The sequence below is a fragment of the Malus domestica genome, chromosome 16 (assembly GCF_042453785.1).
Source record: "Malus domestica chromosome 16, GDT2T_hap1".
NCBI lineage: Eukaryota > Viridiplantae > Streptophyta > Magnoliopsida > Rosales > Rosaceae > Malus > Malus domestica.
The window spans coordinates 4,749,289-4,763,251 of NC_091676.1; the positions used below are offsets into that span (position 1 = coordinate 4,749,289).

Consider the following 13,963-nt stretch of genomic DNA (forward strand, 5'->3'; position numbering starts at 1 on the left):
AATTGTTGGTGAAGGGGAAATCATTCTCCAGAAAATTCCAACTAAAAACAACCCCGCTGATATGTTGACTAAGGTTGTTGGTGTAGCCAAGTTTGTTCATTGCTTGAACTTGGCTCACATTTTGCCTATATAAAGAAGGCGTTGAGCAGTAGGAGTTTTTTGGAGCATTTGGCTCGGCATGAGTTGTTCTCTTGCTAGTGTTTGGGAGTGATGTTGTGTGTTAATTGTGTTGGTTGGCTTATCATGGCGTTTTTCGGAACTTGGCCAAGGTGGAGATTGTTGGAGTATGTGGCCAAGTGGCCAACTTTTGGCTATAAAAAATTATAAAGAAAAGAAAGGACAACATGATTATGTTTCCTTGTTTTGTGGCTTTTTTAAAGGCCATAATTATGAGGCTTTTTTCGGATAGAAGAAATAAGGAAGGAAGAGCTCATTTTCAGTAAGTGAGCTCATTTTCTGCCGAGAGCAAGGAGAGTTCTAGAGAGCCCAAAAGAAAGAAGAAGTTGCTGCTTCATTTGGTTAGTAATCATCCACCAAAGTAGTTGTTGTTGTAATAGCTTTGAGCTATATGTATAAAGAAGAAATTATTCATTATATTTCTTTCTCTATTTGTATCTTTGGTGTGTGAGAGCTATTGGGTGTATTGGGCTTTTGTGTTGTGAGATTGCCAATACTTTGTAAACTCCTATTTGGTTGATAGTGGATTATTGGGTGAGCTCCTACTGCTCCGAGGACGTACTCCAGTTACACTGACTGTGGAGGAACCTCGTTAAAATCTTGGTGTTATTTTCTCTATATTGTTCTTGCATTTCATTTGATATATTTTCTTTGGGTTAGCTTAATTTGGTTCCGCGTGGTTTGATGCTATCCTAGCACAACATCTTAGACATACTTGTTATATGCATCACAATTTGGGTAAAATGTTCAGATTTTCACACGTTGGATGGTCGAAGGTAGGGTAAATATTTTGAAAGTGAATCCGCGAAGAAATGTCATGCCGTGAATTACTTGACCCCTGTGGGGTTTCTCACATGTTAAAGTTTTCAAAACATCAACCTTTTATTAAACACTTTATTTTTGTGTCTTTTTTGTAGTCGAGTAATGCTATGTATACAAACTTTTTAAATCAAATTTTTTTAAATCAAATTTGATTTTAAAAGTTGATCTCCTTAGCGTTAGCTCATAAGATTGTGTGGTAATGTATTTATATTTGTTTCATTTTCTATTAGGTATTATAATTCGCAATCTAAATATAGAAATTTTATAATATTCTATGAATAACATTTTATATGAGATTTACAAATAAAATCAATATGGTTTTGCTCGAGTTTTGAAGTCTCTTGTAATTAAAAAAGATAAAATATAGCAGTCTTTTCTATCATTGAATAAGTGATTTTTTTTAACAACCGATATTATTAATATTATTATTTTTAAACAAACTATAGTGTCTATACTGAGGGAGTAAAGGAGTGTGCTAAGCTTCACAATGGATCAGCCATAATAATGTGGTTCAAGTTTGTATTTGGCGAGAATCGAATTTAGACTTCTTACTTACAAGTGAAGAAAAATACCACTAAACCCCACCATAGTACTAAGTGGCGAATAAGTAATATTTTTTAAACGTGAACGAAACAAATTTGACAAAAGAAAAAATAAATTTATATTTAGTTAAATGTGAAAACATATTAATTAGGGTTTAATTAAGATGGAATCAAGTGTAATAGACTTTTTAGCCAAAATGTTCCTTGAGATTTGCATAATTCATCACTTTGGTTCCTGAGATTTAAAATCAATAGAAGTGGTCCCTGAGTTTGTCCATCATCATTCATTTTGATCCTTCCTTAAAAAATTAAGGACCAAATGATAAAAATATCCTCAATTTAATAAACAATGGGCCAAATTGATTTGACAAAACTTGAGGGTATTTTTATCATTTTACTTTTATTTAATGGAGATTTTTCGAGGAATGACCAAAATGATTGATGGTGGACAAACTCAAGGACCAATTCTATTGATTTCAAATCTTAAGGATCAAAGTGAGTAGCTATGCAAATCTCAAGAACCATTTTGGCTAAAAAGCCAGTGTAATGATTAAGAGCTGTGCCATGTAGCCAATCAGGTTTGAGTAGTCAATTTATTATTGTGGCAGTAGTATTTTTCTCAGGGTGCCTTGACTTTGTAGTGGTGAACTTTTGATTTCTAAGAAGATTAAGGGTTGGTTTGGTATTATTGTGCTTTGAAGAAAAAAAACTGCTTCTGCTGTATTGTGAGAATAAACTTATTTTTGCTGCTTCATGTTTTTAGTTTTTTTTTTTTCACCCAAAATTGTGAAAATAACATGTTTTTAAGTGTTTACCAAACCAGTACTAAATCAAAGCATCGACTAGCATTTGCCCTTGAGCCAAGTGGGGTTACGATTATATATAACGTGGACAATTGGGTTGAAATTTGTCTCTTGTCGTCCAACCAGAAATTGGTTTGTTGATAACTTGTAAGTGAAAGACAAGAAGATAGGCAAAACGTGTGTATTTAATTATAAATAATACTTAGGTAATTACCCCCAGATGAACTTACATGCAATTGCTAGGTGAAAATGACGCTACTTAAAGGAAATCACGTGACACGTTTTGCCTATCTTCTTCTCTAAATAATATCTTCTGCTTTCTCATGCACCTGAGATTCAGAGAGCTCACTCTCCTCATCTATCATGCCAACCTAGATGGACTTTTGACTGACTCATACTTTGAAACTTCCTTTCCATATTTTTCAACCTCAACAAACCGAAGAAGGTAGCTTAAATAAATAAATAAATAAATAAATAAATAAATAAATATATATATATATATAGAAAGAGAGTTGCTGCACTTGCATCAAAGCTCACCTCATTAGCTCATTGATATTTCTCCCTCTTCCTCACTCCACTCTTTGCTCTTCTCTTCTTATATGCACGTACAGCAATATAATCAAGAACCAATCTGAAACCCTACGTTTTTTAGTGCTCAATACCGAAATAAAATTGAAAACGAAATTTGACAATTTTTTGGATATGAAGTTTGGGAAGGAATTTTTGGCACAGATGGTGCCGGAATGGAGAGCTGCATACATGGATTACGGGTACTTAAAATCCCTCTTAAAAGAAATACAACTCTCCAAGCATAGAAACAACCCCGATCCACTGGCCGCCGCTTCCACGCCCCACAGTCAAGCCCGAAAGCGGAGGCTCGCGTTGTACAGAACCTTCAGCGGTCTGACAAAAAGCAGGCACGCCCAGCAGCCCAGCAGCTCGTCTTCCACCTTTGGTGGTGTCGACATCGAGAGCCAGGCCATTCTTGTTCACTCCGTCAACGAAAACGACTCCGAGAGCTACCAGACGACGTTTCTGATGGCGGCGGAGGAAGGCGGTGTTCAGGAGCTGGAGTACTTCAAGAAGCTCGACAATGAGTTTAATAAAGTTGACAAGTTTTATAGGTCGAAGGTTGACGAGGTGATGAAGGAAGCTGCAGTTCTGAACAAGCAAATGGACGCTTTGATTGCGTTTCGGATCAAAGTGGAGAACCCTCAGAGAATGTTCGATTGGTCGGGGGAGATGACTCGCCTTGCTTCCGATGTTGCCACGTCTACCGCTGCATTGGCTGCCGCCAGCCCACACGGTGCCAGAGCAAGCCGTAAGTATACTCATAAGCACTTTTGCCAGAAGTGGTTAAACACATTTTTGAAATTTTATTGAAAATTGGAAGCATCAATGCTAAATATGCTCATAGCAGTTGCTTTTTCAAAAACGATAAAAGTACTTTTTTACGAATATAGTAAAAAATACTTTATCAAAATATGAGTATACTTGAAATTCAATTTTCATTAACTAAAACCCACAATTGTAAAATTTTCTAATAAAAACTCAATGACTAGGCTCCAACTAAACAATATCCATAATTAAGTATGACTTGGCAAAATTGGTATTTTTAGATGTCTAAATTACCCCTAATATCATTGACTTTGGGTCTATTACTTGTTATCTACATTTATTTTATATTATTTCATTCAATTAAACGTTTTGAAATGTTTATGCAAATTTGGAAAAGAAAAATTTTAGTGTCATGATTTCAATGCATATTAATAACAAAAATTACATTATATTAGAGTTTTGATTCCTTATATAGTTGTTATCACATTTATGTAAAAATGATCATTTTTTTATCAAATAATTGTAACAGGTAAATTTGTATTTTTTGCAAATATACAAATGTTATTTTATTAAAAAATTACCAATATTTTACATATATAAAATAACAATATAAGTTCCAGGTAAAATAATACATGCAAAATAATTTACCTACAAAATAAATAAATATATATTGTTTGATTCAAAAGTTAAGTTATTTACGTACACATATATATAATAATATCAAAATGTGACTAACATATGTAATAATACATGCAAAATAATTTACCTACAAAATAAATGAATGTTGATTGATTGCAAACAATACATAATAATAACAAATGTGCCTAGTATATGTAATAATACATACAAAATAATTTACCTACAAAATAAAAGGATGTTTTTAGCCAATTGATTCAAAGTTAGTTAATTACCTATTTTCTACTTAAAATATAGGTAATTTATTTCACACAGATATAATAATAACAAAATGTGCCTAATGTATACATGCAAAATAATTTACCTACAATGATTGTCAAACAAATATAAGAAATGGAACAGATGATGGTAAGACGAGTATAAAGTAGATACTTTTATCATAATAAAGCACTTATTTGCCATAATTATGGTGGATAATTAAATTCAACAACATAATTAGGGTGTTGTGGCACAATTATAAATATTTTGAAAATAATAGGTATTTATTTGTTTACATGACATTTTATTTCAAATTTGAGTTTTATTTGAATGTTTAAAACGAGATGAGTTTTTATCAAGAAAAATAAGTGTTGCATGAGCATATATCTAAAGAACCCAAATAGTTTGTCATTTTAGAAGTAGACTCTCGCACATTCCCTTAAACTCCAAAGTTTTCTTAGTTTTAAATGCTTCGCTGGGCTAATATTGTGTTTATGTCTAAACGTGGGTTGTTTAACATTATGATTTGCGAGCAGGGCGGGTACGCGCTATGGATGCGATTGAAGAGCGCCGATCAAACAGTTTGGGTGATGAAGAAAAAGATGACAAAAAGAGTGGAGACGTTGAGATGGAAGTGATGAAGAAGTCGGAGAGCAGGAGAGGCACTAGGCCTGCGCCACTGGATATACTAGACCGTGTGAAAATGAATCACACGGTTGAGACGCCGTGTTCCACCATCAAAGGCTTCCTCAACGTGGCTCCGCAAACGGAGCTCAAGTTCAGCAGGGTTAATCTCAACAAAGTTGAAGAACAGTTGAGGGGCGCTTTCGTTGTATTTTACCAGAAGCTTCGGCTTCTGAAGAGCTACGGGTAAAGATATAACGACTTTGGGGCACCTATTTGGTTGGTTTTCCTCCTGTTTCTTGACTGTGAAGCTAACTTTTTTATCCGCCAATGAAACAGATTTTTGAATACGTTGGCTTTCTCGAAGATCATGAAGAAATACGATAAGGTGGCTTCGAGAGATGCATCAAAATCTTACATGAACATGGTGGATAACTCGCACCTTGGCAGCTCCGACGAGGTGAGGATTCTTCATGCATGACGCTAAATAGAGGAATGATTATGAGTTTCTGTTCATAATTTTAATTTCTTCATGGCATTTGCCAATACTGCAGGTTACCAAGCTTATGGAGAGGGTTGAAACTACATTCATCAAGCATTTCTCGAACTCAAATCGCCGAAAAGGAATGGCGGTCTTGAGGCCAAAACCGAAGGTGGAAAGACACAGGATAACATTCGCGATGGGTAAGGCCTCTAGCTGAATCAGTATAGTAAAATTTCTTTCACTGAACAAGCACAATTTCACCATCAATTTCTTTCGTCTGAATCTGTTCACTCGAAAACCTTCAGGTTGCTTTGCTGGCTGCACAGCTGCTCTCATATTGGCGCTTGTTTTGATCACTCGTGCTCGAAAGATTATGGATGAGCCGGGGGGAAGTCAATACATGGAAAACATGTTCCCCCTATACAGGTAACTAACCCTATGCTTTTTTATTTTTCATTCCAAGTTTCCGAAAAAAGGGATAATACTGAATTTTTCGTGACATGTTATTCTTCAATGCAGCATGTTCGGATTCATTGTTCTGCACATGCTTATGTATGCCGGAAATATATACTTTTGGCGGCGGTTCAGAGTCAATTACTCTTTTATATTCGGTTTCAAGCAAGGAACCGAGCTGGGATACAGAGAGGTCCTCCTTCTGAGTTTTGGTGTGGCAGTGCTAGCACTAGCATCTGTGCTCTCAAATCTTGACATGGAGATGGACCCGAAAACCAAAGATTACAAAGAGCTAACCGAACTTCTCCCGCTCTTCTTGCTCCTGGTAAGATCATGTCATCAGTTGAACTATTTAATTTCAGCTGCATTGGCTCATCACAACTCTAGAGATTATATACTGAACTAATTCTTCTTATGCAGCTTCTGATTGTGATATTATTATGCCCCTTCAACATCATATATCGCTCGAGTCGCTACTTCTCCCTTGTTTGTGTGTTCCACAGCATCTGTGCTCCTCTCTATAAGGTAAAATTCCACTGCAGACACCCTCATTTTTCGAGTTAAAAACTGTAAAATTTAACTCGGTTGGATGTCCTGATAAAAGTTTCGATTCCTTTACAGGTCACACTGCCAGATTTCTTCTTGGCAGATCAGTTAACTAGCCAGGTGGAAGCCTTTAGAAGTCTGCAATTCTACATTTGCTATTATGGCTGGGGAGACTACAAGGTCAGAGAAACAACTTGCAGATCAAGTGACGTCTTCAAAATTTTCAGTTTCCTCGTTGCGTGCATTCCATTTTGGTCCCGCCTCCTTCAGTGCATCCGCCGCTTGGTTGACGAGAAAGATCCGATGCAAGGTTACAATGGACTGAAATTTTTCTTAATCATAGTATCAGTTAGCATGAGGATAGCCCACACACTTACCGACGACGTGAACTGGAAAGTTCTTGCTGGGATTTTCTCAATCGTTGCAGCCATATTTGCAACATATTGGGATCTTGTTGTGGACTGGGGACTTCTGCAACGCCGCTCCAAGAACCGATGGTTGAGAGACAAACTCTTGGTCCCTTACAAAAGCGTGTACTTCATAGCGATGGTCAGTGCTCTTGATAAATGGTTCAGATTCACAGTCTGACAGTATAAGTTTTACTTCGATTTGTGCAATGCTTAAAATTTTCTGACTGATTTGTTGACAAAACACTGCAGGTGTTGAATGTGCTGCTGAGATTTGCCTGGCTGCAGACAGTTCTGAAATTCAATGTCTCCTTCATGCATAGACAGACAATGATCACGGTTGTGGGGAGCTTGGAGATAATTCGTCGAGGGATATGGAATTTTTTCCGGTTGGAGAATGAGCATCTGAACAATGTCGGAAAGTACAGAGCATTCAAGTCAGTGCCACTGCCCTTCAACTATGATGAAGACCATGACAAACATTTGTAGGCAAGGAAAATCGCAAACATCTCAAATTGTCTACAAGCTGCTGAAACTTTTCTTTCTTTTTTTCTCCCCTTCTCCATTAATTTTTTGCTGAATGCAGAGTTGCATCAGTAGTTCTTTTGTTCTGATTTTTTGGGAAATTTGTGAATGGTATACTCCGTTGACTAACTAACAGGTCGACAAATTGATGGACTCGTGAATATATGCTTTTCCCTATATACAATTTCTTATGAACCAGAACCAGAGAATTTTGTTCAGGATCAACAATGAACAAGGCTATTCCATATATATAATTAACCACAGATCGTACGTTTGTTCTTGGTTTGTTGCTTTATTATACTAAGGTGTATGAATGGAGAGAGACTGTCATGTTTAGTCATCCTTGTCACGTCCGCATCGTAGTAACCAAAAGGAAGAGGGACTGACTTGAAAGCGCAGTACTGGCCTACATTGTTCAAGTGCTCGTTCTCTAACCTGATTAAATTGAACACGTTCACCTCTCAAGCGTAAGCTACTTAAAGGATGCAACGACGAATGACCTCTAGGAAGGCAAATGATGGTTGTTATTCTCATTTTATGAATGGTACGCAATTTAAATTCCAACACACATAAACATACTGGGAATTAATAGTAGAAACTGTAACACAAAACCCCATCGCTCTCGAATTCAGTCACTTAAACCTTACCATGGCTGCAAAGTATACGGTCTTGTGTGAAAGTAGAAGCCTATCTCTCATATGCTTGTTCTTTGATGTCTTTCACAGAAGGCCCCAGTCTATTACAATGTCCCAGTACGTATCCATTGTCGTTGCAACAGCGGAGCTAATCAAAGCCACCACCATCCAGGAGGTCTTTCCCTTTTTCATTTCATAAACAGTTCGTATAATAACTGCAATGATTGCAGATAAGTACTTTAAACCATTGCAAGACAAGATATGCTATCTGCAAGTGCATCCTTCCACACAGAAGACATGATCTTCTGGAGACTATACGAAAATTATAAGCTAGAAAACAAGTGAAACTATCTATCTCCATATCCATTTTCAACGTGAATAAGAGTAACACATGCATTCGAACGTACTAGACATTGAAAAATGTAACGAGACCTGTGGGAAGCGCATCCAAAATGGTATGACAGCAATAATGAAATATAACGTATCATAGAGACCGTAACCGTGGCACTTGCTTTGCCTCCTTGAGTATTCTCCCAAACCATAGTAGCAAACGTATAACACAAAACTCCTGAAGGCTTGCGCCTGAGATCAAACAAAAGAAAATAGCCTACTCGAAACAGAATCGGGAGTATTTGCTACGTAATGCCAAGAAAAAGTCCGGAAATGTCTCCAGAAAATTTAAAAAACAATCGAGAAATCACGCTATCTTGTCATGTCGTCTACTCATATATATTCCAATTGTTTTCCCATGCATTACCGGGTAAAGAGGGGCGCATATGCAGCGTAATAAGGCTCGAATGAAGAAGAAACGACTGGAATGGCATATAATTTTGAAAGGGTAGAAGGTGATGGAATGGACCAACTGCACAGAGAAGTGGTAATAAAAATCATTTGTACCAACTGAGGAAATTCTACAACAGAGGCACCAGGCTATAGTTCATGGAAAAGATCATTTAGCAGAAATCAATTGTGGTAATCAAGTTCAAAGTACTCCGCACAAGATACTCTGGCACTTAAAAAAATTACAAGAAGTAAAGCCCGAAGGAACCAATTCAGTCAGAGTCTTGTATTTTTCAGCACTCAAGTCCAAGTGTAAGTTTGCCAGGAAACCACCCAATGAAAGTACTGCAAGACCAGTGCTAAGGAGTAAAACTTCGCAGTAACTGTGCTCAGTTCCTTTCTTGATGCCAAATATAAAGGCATAGTTGACACGATAACGCCTCCAGAAGTATATGTCTGCAGCTTACATGAGCATATGTTGAGTGATGTATCCGAATAAGCTGCAAGAAAACCCACTTGCATATTTAGAGAAAAGACGGGTCAAATGAATAGGATAACTTTTCGTCATTGAATACCAGAGGGTTAGCTGTTACCTGGAAAGTGGAAAAATGTTTTCCATGTACTCTGCACCCTCCTCCCTATCCAGTAGTTTTCGAGCTTCCACTCTTAAAACTGTTAGGGGTGTATGGATGGTGTGGATTGATACACTTGTCAGTGTCACTTGATAAGCATAAGAGTTAGTATTGTTAGAATCCGTTAAGTAATAAGGTTGTAGAGATTAGCCATACAAATCACCTTTATATTGGTGAATCGTTGTTGTATCTTTCCAATCAAGAAATATATAATTTAATAGTGGTAAAGGTCAGTTCCTTTACAATAATGGTGAAAGATTTAATACCTACAAGTCTTTTCCTCAATTTTCAGGAGGAGTTCTTGGCTCTCCGCCATCTTCATGTCTTAATTCTCCACCACATGATTTTCCTACACATCAAATTTGTTCACAGAAGGATCATTTTGATGCTGATTGTTATCCCATACATAATGTTCAGTCTTCAATTTCAATCCCTGAATCATGTCAAAGCACATTGGATCACCAATTCAAACTAGTTTGTCCAGTCATCCTGCAAAAACATAAAACACCTTTACAGAGCAATTCTGATGTTGAAATTCATACGGATTATGATTGCAAGTCTGGTTCTCTCTCAGACTTCATTGTTTCAAAAGAAGAAATGTTTTTAGATGATGCCAAAGACCAAGTTTTGGAATGTATTGACAAGGTGCAGAATCTCAATTGATTTCAGTGAGTTTACAACCGTTTATTCAAGTGACATTTCCGGTTCTTAACTCTGACAAGAAGAAGGAAATGAGAGTTCCTGCTCAAACAGTTGCAAATGAGTTCAGAGGATTTTATGTATTTTGGTTATGCAATGGTGGAAGTATATTTCATATTCAGTTAGGCTACCATATGAGAATTTGTGATAAGAGTGGGGGGACCTGGTCTACGTTGATTTGGGTACCATGGTACACACGATATAGTGGAATAGAGTGTATGGATGGTGTGGGTTGATACCCTTGTCACTTGATAAGCATAAGAGTTAGTATTGTTAGAATCTGTTAAGTGATGAGGTTGCAGAGATTAGTTGTAGAAATCACCTCTATATTGGTGAATCGTTGCATCTTTCCAATCAAGAAATATAGAATTCTCTTCTTCTCTCTGTGCTCTCTCTCGCAACCGAGCAGCCAAAAAAGAAACCTGAAAGTTAAAATGAAATAGGAATTAGTTTTATTTTTTTAACAGAGAACTAAGAATTAACTAATGGAGACTCAATGACACTGCTAGAAATCTTCTTTTCATATTACTTGCACAAAGCATACATGTTGCACCGGTCATATTTCTAGAAAAAGGATAATTGGCACTGTTACTATTCTTACTGGAGAAAAATGTTACACCATGCTTTTCTCCTTTTGCTTTTGGACTCAGCGACTTCATACCTTCCCTGCGATTTGAGTATGAAATTTTTTTGTATGAAGGTAGTCTCCACTCTCTCCAACAGGTTTGTGACCTACAAAGATATAAAAATGAACCGGAAACTTACAAATATCCCACCTCTTCAACATGTTTACAGGAAGAAACGATTAGAAATTGAAGATCAACAAAGCAGTCGAATTCTCAATGCTGAAATGATTAACAAAAGAAAAACAACAAATACATCTGACAAACCTCATCAGAACTTCCAAGATTAGAATTGTCTACTATTAGCATGTATGATCTGGCCGCTCTCCTTGATGCAATCTGTGTTATTAGAATGGATATTTCATCACAACCCTTCGCTTAAATTCAAATTGAGAATAAGGAGCTCAAAATTCTGACACATTTTGGTTTGAAGTGTATGTCTTACCTTCTCATATTTTTTTCATAATCTTCGAAAATGCTGGGAGGTTCATAAAATTGGTTCATACAAATGCAAAAGTATAAGTACCTAAACTGAGTCACCATGTAACCAAAGTGGAAGGTATGCTGACGCAATTACTATTTATCACCTGTAGTGCTTTAGCAGTTGAAGCTGATGGTAACATTGAATGAGCGCAGCTCTTAAACGTTCTTCCACTCTCTTCAGCTCCTCTTTATCAACGCTCAACTCTTCTTCCTTAAAGTGTTTGAAAACACCTTTTATGGTGGCTATTGGAGATTCAAGCATATTGGTAATCCTCACATGCTCAAGAACCTTCATAGGATCTTGTTTCTGGGTATAGGTTTTCAATACCTCTCTTCCATCGCTTCTAGAATTGTTGACATGGGTCAGATTGATTTCTGAACCACTGGTGCTTGGTTCTTGCCAATGCTCCTCATTTACTTGCAATCCAGATGTCAAGCAGCCGCCAACAGGCTCGGTTCCTGCACATTTGGCAGGAAATTTTATTTTGTAAGAATCAATTAGATGATTATGGTGATCATCAATCAAGGCTTCACAACTACCACTCTTAATGAAGTGTTAGTCCCAAAGAAAACCACCTAACTGAGATGCTTCCATGCATTATACAAATATATATATATGCACATATAACACAAAATGATCATGTATCTGCACTTACCTAAATTGTCAGCTGCACTTGACTTATTACTTGTCAGGTGTACCGCAGAATTGTTCTGTCTCTTTGAATTAGAGCCGTATGGCTCTGGATTCTTGACTTTTATATCAGTGCATCTGTCCTGGCCTTGGAGAGTGGTTTATCAGAAAAATGCCGTTTGTTCGTCATATCTACAATGCCTCCAAGCAGATTAGTTCTGCCATATCCCCAGGTGAGCTTTATAGAAAATTTCAGTCCCCTTGGTTGGACTGAAAGAATTATTTTGCAGAGCTATTACAGAGATGAAGAGTTATGCTGTGTTTATGTTCCCCCGAACCATCTTTACATTGGTGATGTGTTCCTGGTCAACACCAAGGTTGTTGTCAGACCAAATTTATTGGTACGGGTCGTATTGGTGAGTAAGCTTATGTATTTTACTTCAACTAGCAATAGAACGGCAGGGATGAATAGACTTGAGCCCTTAGCTTGAATAACTGAATTTATCTACCACGTCCCAAACCTGAAAATGAAAGATTAAACTAGAGAAGGAAAAGAGTTGTTTTTATCTCCATGAAGTTGTATTTATCATCGATGTGGTATCTTATCTGTTAAGCATGTTTACAAGTAACTTGATTATGTAATGTCCAGTGTTGACTACTAAGTATGGTTACGCCGGTAAAATTAGACCATGCATTTGACAAAAAAATGTTGAGTGCATTTATTGGGCAAGTATTTTTGCGAATTTGAGTGGTATTTCTTGAATCATTGGATGCGTGTCTTATATCGATTTTTGTAATGTTGAAATGTTTATGGATGCAATATATCTTCAAAGTTCAAAACAATTACTTACTTGAAAAATCATAAGAATCTGAAAGAAGTATGAAATATCGACTTGCTGTTGCTGATGATGAAGTTGGTGGTGATCTGTAGTCCAGGAACTCATATATGTGATGATGAGGATGAGCCTGATGTTGACGAAGCATCACTGCCTTGATCGTGCCTGACCATAGAACCGATCTGGGTGTGATTTATTCTAGAGATAATGCTTTCACTTCAAAATAAAATTTTTGTATCTTCATCTGGCTTATGATTATGATGATCAAGATAAGCTCTTTTTCTGCGATGAAGAACAAAGTCTGATCGAGAAAGTTCATTGGCTGATTATGAGAACAGATAACTACTTTGTTCCCTCGCTTTTCTTGATGCCCTCTTTTGAGCAAGAACTCGAAAAGCTCTTCCCCGAAAAGGAAACTGTTTTCCACCACTTGGGTAGGTATCGTTTCCACCCTTCAAATCATATATGGGGGATGATCACAAGGTACTACCAAGCTTACTTAGCAAAGGCAGATGAGAGGATTGGGATTCAAGTTCGAACTTTCGAGCCAGGGCCTAATCCCTTTCCGCATGTGATGAACCAAATTTATGCGTGTGTTTTCAAGGAGAAACTGCTGCCTCAGGTAGAAAGGAAGAAACCAATAATCGACGCAGCTCCATCAGGGATGCCGAAACAGAAGTCGGTTTTATTTACTTCTTTGACCTCAGGGTACTCTGAGAATGTGAGGAACATGTACTGGGAAAATCCAACTGTGAACGGGGATGTGGAGAAAAAATAATCACAAGGCGACACGAGGATAATTTAGCAAGAAATGACCAAAATACTCCTGAGGTACACCGGGATCTCTACGCGCGAGCAGACGACAATCTTTTTTCAACAAAGTCAAAGATGCTCCAAAAGAGGTAAACAATTCAAACTCTATCTCATCAAATTCCCTTTTGCAAGGTAACCTCCAAATTATTATGTTAATTGGTTAATTAATGGATTAATTACCCAATTAATCCATTAAATATCAATTAAATCATCCAA

At 37.1% G+C, this 13,963-nt stretch overlaps 3 protein-coding genes across 11 annotated transcripts; 2 read left to right on the top strand and 1 right to left on the bottom strand.

Annotated features, from left to right (window-relative positions):
- The first annotated feature begins 2,913 nt into the window (after positions 1 to 2,913).
- LOC103403274 (phosphate transporter PHO1 homolog 3) lies at positions 2,914 to 7,712 on the top strand. Its single transcript, XM_070815051.1, has 9 exons — positions 2,914 to 3,662; positions 5,113 to 5,446; positions 5,540 to 5,660; positions 5,755 to 5,884; positions 5,990 to 6,110; positions 6,204 to 6,462; positions 6,558 to 6,662; positions 6,759 to 7,232; positions 7,343 to 7,712. The coding sequence occupies exons 1-9, from the start codon at positions 3,047 to 3,049 to the stop codon at positions 7,577 to 7,579; spliced, it is 2,397 nt and encodes a 798-aa protein (XP_070671152.1). The 5' UTR covers positions 2,914 to 3,046; the 3' UTR covers positions 7,580 to 7,712.
- Positions 7,713 to 9,808: 2,096 nt separating this feature from the next.
- On the bottom strand, positions 9,809 to 13,168 carry LOC103402867 (phosphate transporter PHO1 homolog 10-like). 9 transcript variants are annotated; one of them, XM_070815047.1, is made up of 9 exons: positions 12,950 to 13,166; positions 12,538 to 12,619; positions 12,124 to 12,460; positions 11,572 to 11,926; positions 11,430 to 11,462; positions 11,252 to 11,323; positions 10,963 to 11,093; positions 10,684 to 10,783; positions 9,809 to 10,151 (listed from the first exon to the last, which is right to left on the bottom strand). In XM_070815047.1, exons 6-9 carry the CDS (start codon positions 11,291 to 11,293, stop codon positions 10,134 to 10,136), a joined length of 291 nt encoding a protein of 96 aa, XP_070671148.1. In that variant the 5' UTR covers positions 11,294 to 11,323; positions 11,430 to 11,462; positions 11,572 to 11,926; positions 12,124 to 12,460; positions 12,538 to 12,619; positions 12,950 to 13,166; the 3' UTR covers positions 9,809 to 10,133. The 9 variants fall into 9 exon arrangements, with proteins under 9 accessions (XP_070671148.1, XP_070671147.1, XP_070671149.1 ...); XM_070815046.1 differs by having other exon boundaries at positions 12,124 to 12,619; positions 12,950 to 13,168; XM_070815048.1 differs by lacking the exon at positions 12,538 to 12,619.
- Positions 13,149 to 13,712, top strand: LOC139192774 (galactoside 2-alpha-L-fucosyltransferase-like; the record flags this gene model as incomplete). Its single annotated transcript, XM_070815441.1, has 1 exon — positions 13,149 to 13,712. A coding segment is annotated over one exon (564 nt), but the record flags the coding sequence as incomplete, so codon positions are not given.
- Positions 13,713 to 13,963: the final 251 nt, after the last annotated feature.